The following is a 16,085-nucleotide window of genomic DNA, read 5'->3' as shown; positions in this document are numbered from 1 at the left end:
CATTAGGAAGAGACTCGGATTGATTACCATAGCTCTTTAATAAATAAATAAGAATTCCAATTATTGGATTTTCTATATCTGATTCAAACTATTTGAAACGGTAAAATGGCTGTATATGCATTGAAGGATATGTACCCGAAGAACTAAAAACAAGCTCTTTTTGTAGTCATGGATCCCAAGAGAAGTTAAGGAACATCATAGAAAGAAAGTCTGATGCCTCTTATCTCCAGCAGACTTCCTGCATTCCAGAACAATGTGGAATGGGCTGTAAGATGCCACTGGAGCAAGGAGAATCACCCAGAATCTGGCTTGGATTCCAATAAACATGGAGTTTCCCATCCATTCCTTCCCCAAGCAACCCAAAGCCCACCGTATATTGTTCGTGACAGCTCCCACCCTGCAAGAAAGGCTTTTTAGGGACCACAGAGCAAACTATCTTCTACAAACTTCCCTTAGAATCCAGGCCAAATAGTTTTTCTTCTCCTTATGTACGGACACTGTTATGTTTTCTCCTGGAGCTGGAGGGAGAATTTAGAATGGAGGAATGGCACAGAGAGTAATATGTTTAAAATTATTTTTTTAAACCTTCCTGCAAAGCCACTGCCCCGATCCAATTTGGGGAGCCCTGTAGCTATAATTTACTCAAATCTGAAAAGTTAGGCTATCTGATCAGGGCCCTCCTGCATCTTGTGTAGCTTGGCCCTCTGTAACATAGATCAGTTTGCTACACTAGAAAAGGAGAACAGTCCCAAAAGGTTGAAGCATCATTTAATGTTATTTAAACATGGCGTCAATGGAGGTAATCATAGATAAGCACGATAAGACACATGTAATGCAGACTTGGAAGAGTTTGTTTTTAAACACATTTTAAGAACAAGAAGGAACAAAATGAGCAGTCTGTCCAATTGTGAGGGGTTCCCCCGCTTACCCTTGATTTTCCCTTATTACCCTTACTCCATTTTGGTCTCTTTTCCTGGTTACTGTGACCTACTTTTTTATGAAGAGGGGACACCAAAAAGCCTAATAAGAGGCATTGAAAGGATTCAATATTTAAATCACATAAAGAGGACTCCCCCCTCTTTATTTCCCTCTGAAACTGTATGCACTGCTAGTTATGCTTTTATTACTTACAGTAATAAGTGCAGTAACAAAATGACAGACTTATTGTATGCATTGAAAATTTAAAAAATAGTGTTCTACATTCTGATGGGCCATGCAAGTCTATGGTCCCTGGGAGTGTTTTACTGGGGCTATGGGATGTATCACACCTTGCTCTGAATATAAAAGTCAAACTGGAGTGGGGGGGGGGAGTGTTGAGATAGGACGTCCCAGTGCAGAAATCTCTGTGGCCCTTGCCTCACCAACATTTGTGGTCCAATATCATCAGAGGCCTAAAGGAAGCATGCTGGGGGTGGGTCAGGGAAAAGCATAGCTTTGATGGATCTCACAAGTCCCCTGAAACTAAAGGAAACTTATGTAAGCCCTGGAAGTAGTGTCTGTGCATTCTCTCCCATCAGAAACGACAGGAGAGGAATAGTTCCCATTAAAAAAATATATCTGGAATGGCAGAAACCGTTACTTCTGCCCTCCTGCAACAAGTCCAGCAGGGCTTTGGATAACTCTGAATCTCTGCTGTCTGTCCCCACTGTCACCACCCACTGGGCAGGAGAGGGCTGAGTCTAAAGCTACTGCCAACATTGAAACAGGAAACTTATCCCAACCAGGTTAGGAAAAATGAGAGCCACTGAAAAAATAATAGGCAGCAACTTCACCTAAGGCTGGAAGAAAAATACTGGGTGCTAAACAATTGGGCAAGTACATGCCTGGGATTTCCACACTGGTATTTCTCATGTAGAAGATGCAGTGAATATAGAGGTTCTGCAGGAGCCCTGTGAGATCTGATGTGGATTCTGTTTGCAGGGCTTGCATGTGTAGACTGCATTCAGATATAATGGGAAACCATGGTTTATTGGTATAGGAACAGGGCCCCCACCTTGAACTCATGTGCTTCCACCTGCCCCCTAGCTTCCACCTGTTTATGCTAGCTTATTCTAAGCATGGAAGCCTTGGATTCACATGTTCCCTCTCCCCTTTCATGCGCCAACATCTGCTTTAGCTTTTGAATTAACCACAGTTCCCGAAGCCTGGACTCACAGAAAACTTTGGTTAGTTTAAAAACTAAAGCAGATGTTGGCACATGAAAAGGGAGGACAGGGAAACATGTAAATCCAAAGTTCATTCATGTAGCAAAAAACCATTGTTCCTCATTATGCCTGAATTAGGCCAGTTTAAACCGAAGATGATAATGGAATGAATAAGAAGCCTATTTTAAAGGCGGTGGCTGGTGGGAGGAGGAATCTTGACAATACGGAAAAGGAGACAATAACTTAAGGCTTTTGCACTCATTTTGCAAATATCAGGTTCCTAAATAGCTCAATCTCCAGAATTCAGAACATTGCATTACTTAATTAGAAGAGGAATTTCTATAGGTAGATATTGGAGCAAATAATATTCCACATTTTAGATCCATCACATTGTAATCTATTGCAAGGGCAGGCCATTTTGTTAAAATTTAAAATATACCTTTGAATTGTCTTGAAAGGGATTTGGGTTACCACCAAAAATGTGTTGCATGTCTGCTAATGTTCATTTTGTTCAAAGCAATATGGAAGACCAGAAGAACGCATGGACAAAGCATGCAGCCCAGGTAGTTACCACCACTGCTAGCCCGCATTTGTGATCATTTTAAAAAAAACATTTAAATTACTACATGAAAATTGACAGGGACAGATTTGGTATATTTTGAATCAGGACCAATTCCTATGGCCATGTATTTACCTGGAAGACTTTTCCATTGGCATCAATGGATGGATTTCCTACTGCTTACGACTGATAGCTTGTTCTAATCCCACCTCACCTTATATTGATAGGCACTGAATTCCATCATGCAGAAAGATGGCCCTATCTAAGGTACATAAATGTGCAGTACCTGACTATGTGAAAAAGACTATAATGTAATTAGTTGAGATTATCTTGTAGAAAACATCATCACAATGACTTAGACCATCAGATACATACATTTCACAGGTATTTGGTGCATCGTTTAAGGGGAGGATTACAACCTTTATAAATTGATAAAAAACCTGTCATGGGGTCTCTAGAAATAGAAAAGCAACCCAAGGCTATTCAAAATATCATCATCATTATTATTTTTTATAATTTGGCAAGCATGCACATTTACACCATGTAAAAGATCTGTAAGTCAGGGGTCTACAAATAAGATGCAGTTATGTAAGCAGCTCATTGTGTTAAGACATCCCTACACTGTGCATGAAGTAGGAATATCGTCTTAAGAAAAATATATAGGATTTACGTGCAGATTCTGCTAAATTTATCAAACTATGGATGTTTCTGGAATGCATGTTATAGTTTCTGAAGATGGCAAGACTAAAAACGGGCACGTGGGAAGCCAAATGTCATTAAGTAGCACACATTTTCTAACATCCACCTCTCAAACACTGTCCTCATATAGACTTTTCCTGGTTTCTGCGTCGCCTTGGCATCAGAGGCCTCTGTTGCGGCTCCTCCCACTTCTGCATGGAGTCAATTCCTCAGCCCAGCTTCTGGTTTCACAGAAGTGTGGGGTAGTTGTCCCTTGGCAACAGGAAACTCCACTGACTCCGGGTGGGAACCTTCCACCTAATGCACATCAACCAGCTCCCTCAGGTCCTCCTCCCACCACCTCCTCCTCCTCCTCCAAGGACAACGGATGACTTTTAGCAGCATGTAGAGCTGTGGAATTCAGTCCGTGTGCTCTGGAATAGAGAGATTCTGAGCTAATATAGCTTTGACCCGCTCCCAGTATCCAACTGCTGTTTTCAAAGCCTTTGCAAAATATACTATACAAAACAGCAATACTTTTTCCACCAGGATTTGGAGAGGTTTTTCATTTTGTCTGGAGTCCGGCTTTTCGATTTCTTTGGCTGCTGCTGAGTATCCGAGTACTGAATGCCAGCAACAATGGCTGCATCAAAGACTTCTTTGAGGTTTTTCTGAGTCAAAGCGGAGCACTCGATGTAAGAGGCGGCTTTTATTTCCTCGGCACAGAGCCTCGCGGCCTCCTCCGCCACGGGCTTTTCTTTGCATTTGTCCAGCTCAATGAGGACCTTGACGTCCTCCCGGAGGTCCGATTGTGTCCCAACGAGGATAATGGGTGCTTTGGGGCAGTGGCATCGGATTTCAGGAACCCACTTCTCGTTCACGTTCTGGAAAGAGGAAGGGCTCACCACGCTGAAGCACAGCAGGAAGATGTCTGTGTTGGTGTAGCACAGTGGCCGGAGCTTGTCAAATTCATCCTGGGCAAAAATGGGGAAAAGAAGCGTGAATGTTGAGAGACCGTTTGCTCAGCCACAAAAAGCCTTTCAAAGCTCCATGGTTCAAGGTGAGGGAGAGAGTTGCTCCAACTCCCCAACTGCTTAAGAAATCACCCCACATACCTAGGAATTCCTGCACAAACCCTACATCCTCTCTGTTGCCTCTTCCCCTTCTTTGCAACTTCTAAAAAGGGCTGCAGCTGAATTTACAGATCAGAGCTTTCAGGGAAATGCTGGGATATAGCTCTCCTGGGACTGCACCCACTGTATGATACTGCAAGGGATTGCAGGTTTGAATGCTACCCCATTTTTAAAAATCCTCATAAACCCAGCCAATCAGGGCAAAGACTAGGCTAGCCTCCACATTCCCATTGACAAGCAAAGGAGTTTTTGACATGGGACATGTCCTTTTTATGATCCACCTCCTGCATTAGGAAGTGGCAGGGTCCTATAAGGCTGTCCCAGATGATTCTGCTGAATGCATAGCCATACAGGAGTGATGATGCAATAAAAGCAGGCCACGCATCCGGCAAAAACTGACAAACAAATGGGAAACTGAATTGAGCCAAAGGAAAGGCTTTGCTGAAAAGACAGCTTTTACCCCTTTCCTAGTGGAATTCCTCAGAGATTACTATTGGGTTTTGTTTCATATAACTATTTTCATTAGTGACCCTGGAAGGGAAATGGGAGCACGTAGATGAAACTTGCAGATGGCACTAACTTAGGAGGCACTGTAAATACCAGATGGATTGATGAGAACTCATGCAGGATGAATGGGATAGCCACCTGAACTGGTGCAACACAAAGGGAATTAAATGGAATTAACACAAACCTAAGCAAAAGGAAAGAAAATTGCCACCTGGAGATTTGGCAGCTGGAAAAGAGTCATGCAGAACCTGATCTCCGGATCTTGTCTAATCACAAGATGGCTATGAGCTGCCAGCGTGAGCAGTTGTAAAAGGGAAAAGGCAGTTCTCAGATGCATGAGGCAATGCAGAGATCCAATCTGACATACTTGGCCACAATCCAGCAAAGAGTTGGGTAAATTTAAACTAGAAGTGACTTTGCCCCAAAACATGAGACAGTGAGATTTTCTAGGGACCGGAGTGAATAACAGCAGCAGCACTTCTTGAACTCTGCACCTCACCAGGTGTCAGTGGGCAGTTTTTGGGCTCCAGTGCATACCAAGAGACTGGGTTTTTGTACCTCTGCTTAAGCCCATTGATAAGATTCTCACCAATGGTTAATTAGGTTTAGCTCAGAGTAAACCAGCTACAAGGAACTACTACAGGAAAGAAATGGGGAATTTCTCCTGTAAGCAGAAACTAAAAGATCTTGACTTATTTATTTTAAGATGCTGCAGACGTCCCACAGAAAGTAGCACAGTGATATGATTTCCAACCTAACTGTTGTACCAATTTTGCAACCACAGTCTTCAAACTGATATTAGAGTAACACTTAATTTGGAGAAGTGTAAAACACTCAGGAATATTCTGGGGAAGTAAGAGTTCAAAGTTCAAAAGAGAGCGGCACAGGTATTTCTAGCTATTTGTCCTGGTCCTTTGGGCTCTGTGGTGTTAGGAAGGGCTTGCTGCCCCCTCCCCCCCAAATATGGGAACAGTGTGGATGGGTTGTTTTTTTGTTTAGGACTCCCCTAGTCAATCTCTGCATCAGGTTATCTATTAACCCTAAATTTGTAAACAGGCCGCTTCCTGCTACGGGGCTTGGAACATTGTCTGAGTAATCCCAGGCTTCCTTGCTCTACTCTCAGCTTGGGCTGAGGCTGTGGTATGAATGGATCAGGCTGGCCTGTGCCAGAACGCTTTGCATAGTCTAGAAGAGCGCCTTTTGACCTCTTTCAGCATTAAGCAATGCAGTCTATGTTCACATTCGCAGCTTGAAATACAGGGAGGTAATTCCCCCACCCCCCTGCATTTTAAGCCCCATTCACATGATTTTGTTCACACCAGAGAGAGGGCAGGGATGCCTCCACCCAACATGCACTATGTCTTTTTGTTTCCTTGCCCCCGCAACTGCCTCCCCCCCCCCCGTCCCCGGAACTCTTATTCATTAAGCTCTCTCGCTCCTGCACATGCACAATACACATGATGGCTGCTAGGGCATGTTCACATTGGCACTTACTCTGCATCCAGTTTTCTAGTTGTATGGAAGCTGGTTTGAGGAAAAGAACACATCAAGCAGCAGTTTTTGTCAATTAACTTTCAAGATCAATATGGTTTGTGTCTAATGGTCATATGAATGCAGCTTCTAAAGCCACAAGTAAGATAGCACTGCACGCAGAGTGAGTGGTAACGTGAACAGACCCTGAATATTGTTTGCTTGCTTCCTATTTCAATGTGTTTCTTATTTTGATTTGGTTTATCCGAATGGTATATTGACTGAGCAGGGGAAAGCAATGGATCTGGATAACTGAGGAATTCAGATGATCAAGACATAGTTGATGAGAGATTTCACACTAAATCCAGGCAAAGCTTGATACAGGAAGGTGCGAGGGATTTAGCACCACACTGTCATATAACGTGATCCTCTGGAAGGATTCATGATTTAATATAGCCCTTCAGAGGCCTGCTGTTCCATGTTCATATTTATTGTTGTCATCCAATTTTCATGATCTACACTTGACACACTTCTGGTAAAGAACACCCTCACGTTCACATTTCCCAATACGCTGCCTCCCTCCCCACTGAACCTCCATGCTATGTGCCCTTTTGTAGCTCTTTCTATGCAGCAAAACTGTGATTTTGCCATGGGGTATAATTTTCTGATTTGTGGATCCTGTGTGATGATCAGAGTGTTCTGGTCCTTTGCAGTTTATGGTCTGTCGCAGGGAGAGCCTAACATACCACATATGAAAAATCAGCTTTGTTATGTAGCTGTGTCTTTAAGTGTAGGGTTACAGGTAGGTAGCCGTGTTGGTCTGCCGTAGTCGAAACAAAATTTAAAAATTCCTTCCAATAGCACCTTAGAGACCAACTAAGTTTGTTATTGGTACGAGCTTTCGTGTGAAGAAGTGTGCATGCACACGAAAGCTCATACCAATAACAAACTTAGTTGGTCTCTAAGATGCTACTGGAAGGAAGTTTTTTATTTTGTTTAAGTGTAGGGTTTTGTGTATGTTTTACAAAAAATGCCAGTGGGGCTGTTCTAGATCAGGATCCTAGTGTGGGTTAGATTTTTTAAAATCCTTCATTCCCTGTCCTGATTCAGAGCCCCATAAAAAAGACTGCTGCTGTGGATTGAGGCCTCATGCCGAGAATGTTTGCAACACGCACACACATGGGGGAAAACTCCACTACACTTACTGGCAGATATGCAGCTAACCAAATCTTTTGTTAGGCCCAGAGGCTTCAAGAGCTGCAGCTGGGGGAAGCAAACCAACTCCTTGCCTGCACCCAACCTTTCCTTCTTGCTGACAGCAGGACAAGAGCACAACATCACCGGCCTCCCAAACCAATACAATTTGCCTCAGTTGTGGTAGCATTTTAATTAAAATACAGCATGCTTCCAAGGGTTTTTAATTAAGAAGAGTGAAGAGCAAACACAGTCCGAGATGCACCTCCTGTGCCAATGTTTTGTTGCCAAACTGAAACATGCATCTTAACTTGCAAGGGGTCAGAGGTTCTTACTTGGGAAAAATTTGAAGGAACACAGACATGCAGTTCTTCAAAATACATCTAAAGAAATTACGACAAGCCCCCTTCCACTTGAATACACTTCTTTTCAGGGGCACTTGCAAAAGAAGACTGAGGTTTACAGGGCAAGAGTCAGGGACACTGGGTTCATGAGCTCATTTGTTTCCCAGATTTAAGCCCCTTAGGAAGCAAGGCTGGAGCCAAAGACTCCTGTCACTTAGCTTCGGAGGCAGAGTTTGAACTGAAACATGCTGTACCGCACTGAAGCTGTGGGCCGCAGTTACAAATATTTGCACAATTAGAGCTTGTTTGCATGTCCTCATAGTAATTGTCGCATTGATGTCATTGTGTTGCTTAAAACTGGAATGCGTTCCCACAAGGAGTAGAATTGAGGAGCAGATTCAGAGTTTGAGATGAATTAGGAGGGCGAAAGAAAGCCCTAGATTATCGAGGCTCTTTTTCCATCTCTTATCTACAGCTAACAGGTCACGGGAACAATGGATCTAGGACAAAGATGTCACGAGCAATCATGGCTCCAAAAGGCCCTCCATAACAAGATGGAGAAGACAGCCACTAGGTGCCCACAGCTCATATGCTGCCCACTGATGGATTACCCAGTATCAGCCAGCAGGAAACAGGAAGTCCCCTTATGCATTGTGTGTTAGAAGCGACCACTCTATGAAAATGCACTCAGAGAGCTTGTAAAGAGAAAACTCCCATGTGTCACAGTGTGTAGCGCAGTATATTTTTGTCTTTTTGAGCCATCCATTGCAAATCAGGTAGTGGGCTGCTTGCAAATTCACATGTAAACATGTGCTTTTGTTTCACACGTGGGTGACTCATCGCCGCCCACCTTTGCACAACAGAAGAATACTCCTACCGCAAATCAAAACAGAAGTCTTTCTCCTCCCACAGTAGCCGGTCCTTCCTGTGTAGTCCTGGTACTCACATTACTCTAGCAACAAGGGAGCTGTTGCAGGGCTGCTCCTTCCCATGCCCTCAAGGTAACTGAGAAGCCACCTGGGACAAGGCCATGCTGCAGCCCTTCCCAACACAAAGCATCAAGCCTTGGGAAGCTGGGATACTCCTGGTGTGGGGAGGACCTGCATTTTGGCTCCTGCTGCCTCCCTCCCAGCCTTCTCATGTCACCCAGGAAAGCAGCCTGGGAAGAAGTGACCATGCAGAGCCCACACCACTCCACCCAAAAAGGGTCTTAGCTCTTTCTTCCTCCCCTTTCCTCCCTCTGCCCCAGGTTAGGCCACCCTTCCACTCAAGTAAGTAAGTAGTTTTACTGACCTGGCCAGCTGTGTCACAGAGCTGGAGCCTCACTGGCCGGCCATCAACGGATACAACAGCTGAAATGAAAGGGGAGGGAAGAGTCAGTGAAACTTTCATCCACTCATGAAGAACTAGGTCTTTCCTCATATTTATTTGAACTGGTTGTGATTTAAGGAGCTCAAAAGCTGCCTCAGTCCCAACTCTGAGGCCTACCCATCCCTTCAGGCTTGGTACACTCCAAATGGGCTAAGTAGCAAAATCACTGAATGATGCAAAGGAAAGAAGAGAGCTGTCCCCAAACACTCAGGCAGTTTTGTATCCCAACCACCCACCCTATTCCCTTCAACTTGCTTGAGGATTGATTTTATTGTCACTTCCCCCCCCCCCCAAAGTCCTGGCACAAAGGAGGCCCCTAACCCAACCCCTCGTTGCTTTAAAGCAGAAAAGACAATGCAAATATTGACACATCCCTTGCGAAGCTGCTGCTCTTTTTGCATCCCTTTCAGCTCTGACTAGAGGATTTGTAATTCCACCCTCAGAAAAGAACTAGCTTGATAAAGGACCACGTGTAAGCACAGGCCATTGTCACCATCGCTTCCCTGTTTAAGCACAATATGCTATTTTTTAATTGAGGGGGTGGGCTTTGCTTGGTTTAATCCCCTCCCCCAAAACGGCTGCAGATTTATTGCTTTTGTCACTTCCTTTTGCTGCATCAATTTTCAATACTGCAGAAAAACTGTACCCTTCAGGTATTTGCTTGCTGCGAAGCAAAACCGCTTACAGTTTAATGTGAGGCAGTAACGTGCTCCAGGAAGGAGTGGCTGGCTGGACTGGGCTCACATAAAGTCTCCAAACTGTACTGATGTGGAAGCAGCTGAGCACACTTAACTCCCTTTAAACTCTATGGAACTTACTCCCAAGTATACCTGCTGCAGAGGGCTGGGTTGCTCAGGTCTAAGCTGGTGCAAAGGACAGGGAGAGCACCTTTGGTGACATGAGGTTGTAAGAGCCTGTTCTTCAGAATGAGAATGTTTCACCACAAAGGACAAAGGCCACAATACAGCGGCAAACAACGAAGAAGAACCCAGCACTTCCACAGCAGGTCAGCAGTGTGTTTTCTGTTTGAAGGGCATTTGAATATCTGGACAGTGAACATACACAAACCACATATGACTGAAGCTCCGAACAGTAGGTGCGTGTTCATCGCATGTTCTCAGACATGAAAATGCCCTTCAGATGTTGGAGATGAGACACAGTCAGCACAGAAATGCACGGGGACACCTTTTTTCTGTAAAAATGTGAAGCAGCTCTAAGATTCGTATCTATCCCCAAAGGAGTTAAGCCAGGACTGATGACCCAGCAGCTTCCACTCAACACCCAGAAACCTTATTAAAAACTGGGAAGATTGACAGGGGCTATTTAATTACAACAATTCACACGGCAAACAGCAGAAAGCCATCTCTCCACGCTGTTCCCTGCCCCCCCCCCCCAATCAATGGAGATTTAAACTAATAGAAGGTGGGGGAGGGGACTGGACAAGGGCTTACTTTCCCCCCTTCTGAACCTAACTAAAGGGATAAGGATTATGAGACAGCCAAGAGGATTTGCAAGATGATAGGAAAGTGTGACGTTTTGGGAAAATAAAGAACAGAATTATCTGTGCAGGCACAGCACGCTCAGCATAGCGCCTGAGCCCTGGGTAAATCAGAGCCACAGGAGCCCTTGGCAGTAAAAGTACTTTGCCCTGAAAGATGAATATCTGCCATATAAAGGCATGTTTATATATACACCCACCCACTACAGGTTGCCCCCAATAAGAACTAGTTATAATTCAAAGGATCCTGTTTTTAGTTGTTACTAAGTTTCTAACCCTCAACGGCATGGAAAATACTGTTATAAATGGTGGAGGCTTCAAAACTCAGAAGCAAGTACATTAAGGCGTATGCATGCTTCAGCCCCATTTAACACACAGTGGAACTTAACTCCAAGTAAAGTCGCTTGTACAGAGTCCGACCATTGGTCCAGCCAGCTGCGGGTCTCCAGAATTTCAAATGTGGGTCTTTCTGGGCCTTAGAAATGCCCGAGATTGAATCAGGGACCCTCTGCATGAAAAGTCAATGTTGAACCGCTGAGTTACAATCACCCTTGACCTCGACTGTTTCGAAGTCCAGGTCAAAATTTGTAAAAACCTTTCAACCTTGCAAAAAAAGGGGGGGGCGTATTCCAGAGGACGCACAGTACGTCTGCATTTTAAACGGCGCGTGTTATATACAACTAAATACGAATAATTCGGTTTATGCAGGGCACTTCTTCCGTTCGGGCCCTTAGTTAGGGATGCGAAAGGAAAGAAAGGAGAGTTTCTTTTTCACGTTTCTCTCGGAGCTTCTTTCTCTATTAGACGATCCTCCCGAAGAAAGAAGCTTAATCTAACCCGTTTGGTTCCCTGACCGTAAGACTGATCCTTTCCCAACATATTCGGACGTGGGGGGGGGTCCCCTTTCGTCCCCTCCTTTCTACCTGCATCCACCTGGAGCTCAAAGAGCAACGCAGCTCTTCGTCGCGAACTTCCCAAGGAGGGGAGCCGCCCCTTTCTGAGTCTCAAGGCTGGAAATGGACGGCGATTGAAAGAGAAGCCAGAGTCCACGCGGCGCTCCGAGGGCGAAACGCGCCTGCCCAGCCGGATCGCATGCTGGAGGGGGCGCCTCGCAGCGACCCTGCTGCCCCGAGGGGAAGTGCTTCCTCAGCAGCCTCCGAGGGGAACCCTCTTCCGCCGCCCCCTTACCTGAGAAATTGTCGAAGGCGGTGGGGATGTACTCCGTGGGGTAGCCGTTGGTGGTGTAGCTCACCACCAGGCTGGTCTTGCCCACCGCGCCGTCTCCCACCAGCACGCACTTGATGCTGCGGCGAGGCTCGGCTCCGCCGCCGCCTCCAGACCCGCCGCCGCCGCCCGCCCCGGCCCGGCAGCGGCTCCCCAGCGCGGCCCCCAGCGCCGCTGCCCGGCTGCTGCGGACCCTCCGCGGCGGCACCGGGGGCACTTCGCAGCCGCCCGGCAGCGGCTTGCTGATGTAGCCCGTCTCGCCCTCTTGCTGCGGCGGCATCCGCCTGGCTCCCGGGCGGGAGACCCCCTCCGAGGACAGCGGAGTCACCGGGGGACGAGGGGAAGCAAGCAAGGCGCGGCGGCGCGGCCGGCCGAGGGGAGCCGTCCTAGGCAGGAGCGCCCAGCCGGCGCAGCTCCGGATCCCTGCACAGCGCTGCGGCCCGAGAGACGCGCCTCCCGGCTCCTCCGCCGCTCACTGCGCGCCGTCTCGGGGAGCCTGGCCGGGCGCTCCGCTTGCAGATGACATAATACACCAGGAGACCCGGGGAGCGAGCGAGTGAGCGAGCCGAGCAGGGCGGAGGGCAGCCGGAGGGGAGGAGCCAGGCGCTGGAGAGGCGGCCGGCAGGCGGCGCTACAGGCAGCCCAGGCGGACGCGGGAGGCCAGCCGCCGCCGCCGCAACTTGTGGACGGCGTGGAATCCGGGCTGCGTTCGAGGGCGCTTCTCATTGGACGGCCACTGTTCCTTTCGAACGCTGACGGCAGTTCGGACGACGCCTATTGGCCGGGCATGTTTCGCATAGCTCCCCCTTGCCACGCTTCGCCCAAGGCTAGCGCGCTGGCCCGCCCCTCCTTTTCTTACCTGCGAGCGGAGCCCCTTCTCCTTCCTGACCTCTTTCCCGGGAGCCCCTTCCCCGATCTTCCGTTTCTCTAGAACTCTGCTTCCCCGCGTGGCCCCCCGCTTCCCAAAGGGCAGCCGCGTTGAAGAGCGACAAAGAGCCCGGTGGCCGCGTTGAGGGTGCCATTGGGTCACTGCGTGGTATTTGCAGAACGATACTCAAGTGCTACATTTAACACGCTGGGAAGCCCACCGAGTGGGGGGCGGGGACCTCATGGTCTACGGAGCTGAGACAGCCTAAAGGGGCGATAAAGAAAGGCTGCTGCCGGCCCAGGTGTCCTTTCTCCAACCCCGCACGCTCTCTCATTGTGCATAAGCAAAACGGGTTTCTTCCCTGCGAGCCATTCCCTTCCCTTCTTATCCTTTCCCCACCCCCACTTCTCCAGGCAGAGCTGTAAAACTGTCTAATCTTATCAAAGCTCAGCCTGTTTCACAGAGGGAAAGCAAGTTTCTTAGCCAATTTATCAGTATTAATGAGACAACTATGTGAAGCTATGTGCTTCGGTGCAGCTAAAGGCACTCTTAAAACTGCTCTAGTTTTTATTCCTTCGTGTAGTTTTGCCTCCCCAGTTCTGGTTTATGACTGAGGATGCTTCCAAGGCAGGTGGACTTGGCTCTCCATGTCTGCAAATGGCTTTCCGCCCCCTATTGCAGGATCCACACAACATCACTGACAAAGAAATGCCAGCCCAACCCCCTGCCCCACAATTTAATCCTGATAGGCCTTTTCTAGGGGAAATATGATAAGTAAAGAAAAAGAAGAGCCTATTGCCAAAGATTGTTTATGATATCTCAAAGACCCATTTGCAAACTAAGCCCCTTTGGGAGAGTCTAAGAGTAGAAGAGGAATAATGCCACCTATAACAATCATTTCCCCCCCAGAATATGGGAAATATTTGTTCTGGGTGGCTTCAAAGCAAAAGAGGGAAAGCAACGTTTACTTTGCGTTCTCTCAGGAGAACACAGGCATTTCAGGACCAAATGCAAACAATACATTTGATATTTAGCAGCCTCTCTCTCTGCTGACCCTATTATATCCCCAGCCTATGCAACAACTGGTATTTGTGTGTTTTCAAACCTGCAAATGCCCTTCAGGCATTATAAAAAATGCACCCTCGGCAAAGCTGTGGAAATGGGTAGCTCTTTGCTGTAAAGTAACATGTAACATCACCTTCAGTAGTGAGAGACCCTGAGCTTTGAGGGACAAGATATTTGAGTAGCAGCTTGTCTGAGGTGACTCAGCTCTACTTTAAACTAGCTCACACCTGTACGACAGAGATGGGGAATTGCTTGCCCTCCAAATGTTGTTGGACTACAGCTCCCATTATGCCTGACCTTTGGCCACACTGGCTGGGGCTTATGGGAGTTGGAGTCCAACAACGTTGAGAGGGCCATAGGTTGTATTTGTTGTTTTACAATCCTTTCCTGATGTCGCTGCATTCTTGCCATCTGGAGGGACCATTGTGTGCAACAAAATCAGGATAAAACAAGCCCAAAACAATTGTTATATAAAAAGTTAGGTTGCTTCCACATTTTCACTATTTTCTGTTGCGATTCAGTCATGTACTAGCAAATCTAGGTTGCACGATCATAGGCTGCATGCCCACTATACCTTTTAGACAAATCTGAAGCACATTTTCTTCCCCCTTAAAGAATTCTGGGCACCATATTTTGTTAAGGGTTGCTGGGAATTATAATTCTGTGAGTGGTAAAATGCAGTACCCATAATTCTAAGGGGGGGGGGAATGAATTTTGAATGGGCTGTAAAGGTATAGAATTTCAGCAGGACGTTACAGTACATGATGCACTGAATGAAGCAGTATGTCCCCCCCCCCTAAAAAGCACTTGCAGGTGCAAACAGTATTGCAATAATGAGCACAAATAATCATGAATGCACAATAAAAAGAACATTGGAAGGGTCCCACAGGCTGCAGCAAGAGCTTTCAAGGCTTAGAGCTGTTGAAATAGTTCTGTCCCTCTAGGTGATGATATTCCCCTCACTGGGCTCCTTGCTGCTGCAGAAGCCTTTCAGTGCTGAGAGAGATAGTGCAGCATCCTCTTTTGGGGGGCAATGTCAGTTCCTCACCAGGCCTCTGCTGCAGAAGCTCTTCCTTACAACAAGAGCTGATCATTTCTGCTTGTCACGAACAACTATGCTAGAATCTTTGATGCCATTGCTGGGATATTGTACTCCTGGCATGTGCTGTCAGCAGCAAGTGACAGTCTCTCATTAATGCCATTATGATCTATTGTCATCAGAGAAAACAAATCAAAATAGAGGGGCATCACTGATGTAGAAAAGGAGCTATGATCCTGGGGGTGAAGAGATTATGACAACACTTCTTTTTTGTGTGGAATAAAAAGCAATTGCAGAGGTAAAAATAATTTAATGGAACTACTGCATTCTCTCGACAAAGGACTTGTGTGCATTTTAAAAAAAGCAAGTTTAGTACTTGGATTTCGGTACAAGCTCAGTACTTGGATTATGAAGTACAAATGTCAGACTTGTTCCTGCCTTTTCAGGATTGGGTTTTGAGAATTCACCCCTCCACTATGGCTGTGTTGAATTGTAATGTAATGTATCCTACTGAATACACTAGCCTTTTGTTGAACAGTATGATCAAGCTAGTTGTTGTGCAGAACAGAAAAAGAAAAAAGCCCTAGTGAAACAATTTGTACTGTGATGGCAAATCAAAGAGAGTTTGTTGGTGACAAGACATTCCAGTATTGCTAAATCCTTATTGGTGAATGAGAACAGCAGCATTTACTTTGTGACAATTCTTGAATGTTTTAGCTTCCGGATGAAACATGGAGAGATAGATTTGATTCAAAGACATTGATTGCAGCTAATTATTTAGTCACTATTGCCAGCAAAATGTTTTATGAAACAGATCCTAAGGCTGATTCTTGGAAATTATATGTCTCTAATGTCAATGTTGATTTATAGCACTTCATTTTTGTCTTGTTACTTTTTACTGATTCCTCACACGTCTTACATTAACGAAGCCCTTCATTTATAGGGTAAGTAGCTATCCCTCGCTGTTATTGTATCAGATCTACTACTGTAT

The 16,085-nt window shown here is 46.2% G+C and overlaps 1 protein-coding gene across 1 annotated transcript; it reads right to left on the bottom strand.

The window, feature by feature from the left end:
- Positions 1–751: 751 nt before the first annotated feature.
- RHOU (ras homolog family member U) lies at positions 752–12,654 on the bottom strand. Its single transcript, XM_083433934.1, has 3 exons — positions 12,087–12,654; positions 9,323–9,381; positions 752–4,355 (listed from the first exon to the last, which is right to left on the bottom strand). Exons 1-3 carry the CDS (start codon positions 12,400–12,402, stop codon positions 3,900–3,902), a joined length of 831 nt encoding a protein of 276 aa, XP_083290060.1. The 5' UTR covers positions 12,403–12,654; the 3' UTR covers positions 752–3,899.
- Between the last annotated feature and the right edge of the window lie 3,431 nt (positions 12,655–16,085).

The sequence above is a fragment of the Podarcis tiliguerta genome, assembly GCF_965153285.1.
Source record: "Podarcis tiliguerta genome assembly, chromosome: 3".
In the NCBI taxonomy this organism is placed as follows: Eukaryota; Metazoa; Chordata; class Lepidosauria; order Squamata; family Lacertidae; genus Podarcis; species Podarcis tiliguerta.
The sequence above is the reverse complement of the archived record's forward strand: the minus strand, read 5'-3'. Positions and strand labels throughout refer to the sequence as shown.

What these genes read in the sequence shown, in the direction of transcription:
- RHOU (XM_083433934.1), bottom strand. Translation starts at nt 12,402, where the DNA reads ATGCCGCCGCAGCAAGAGGGCGAGACGGGCTACATCAGCAAGCCGCTG. An exon ending in CGCCTTCGACAATTTCTCAG is followed by an intron (nt 9,382 to 12,086) that starts GTAAGGGGGCGG and finishes CTTTCATTTCAG; the next exon opens with CTGTTGTATCCGTTGATGGC. An exon ending in TCTGTGACACAGCTGGCCAG is followed by an intron (nt 4,356 to 9,322) that starts GTCAGTAAAACT and finishes ATTTTTGCCCAG; the next exon opens with GATGAATTTGACAAGCTCCG.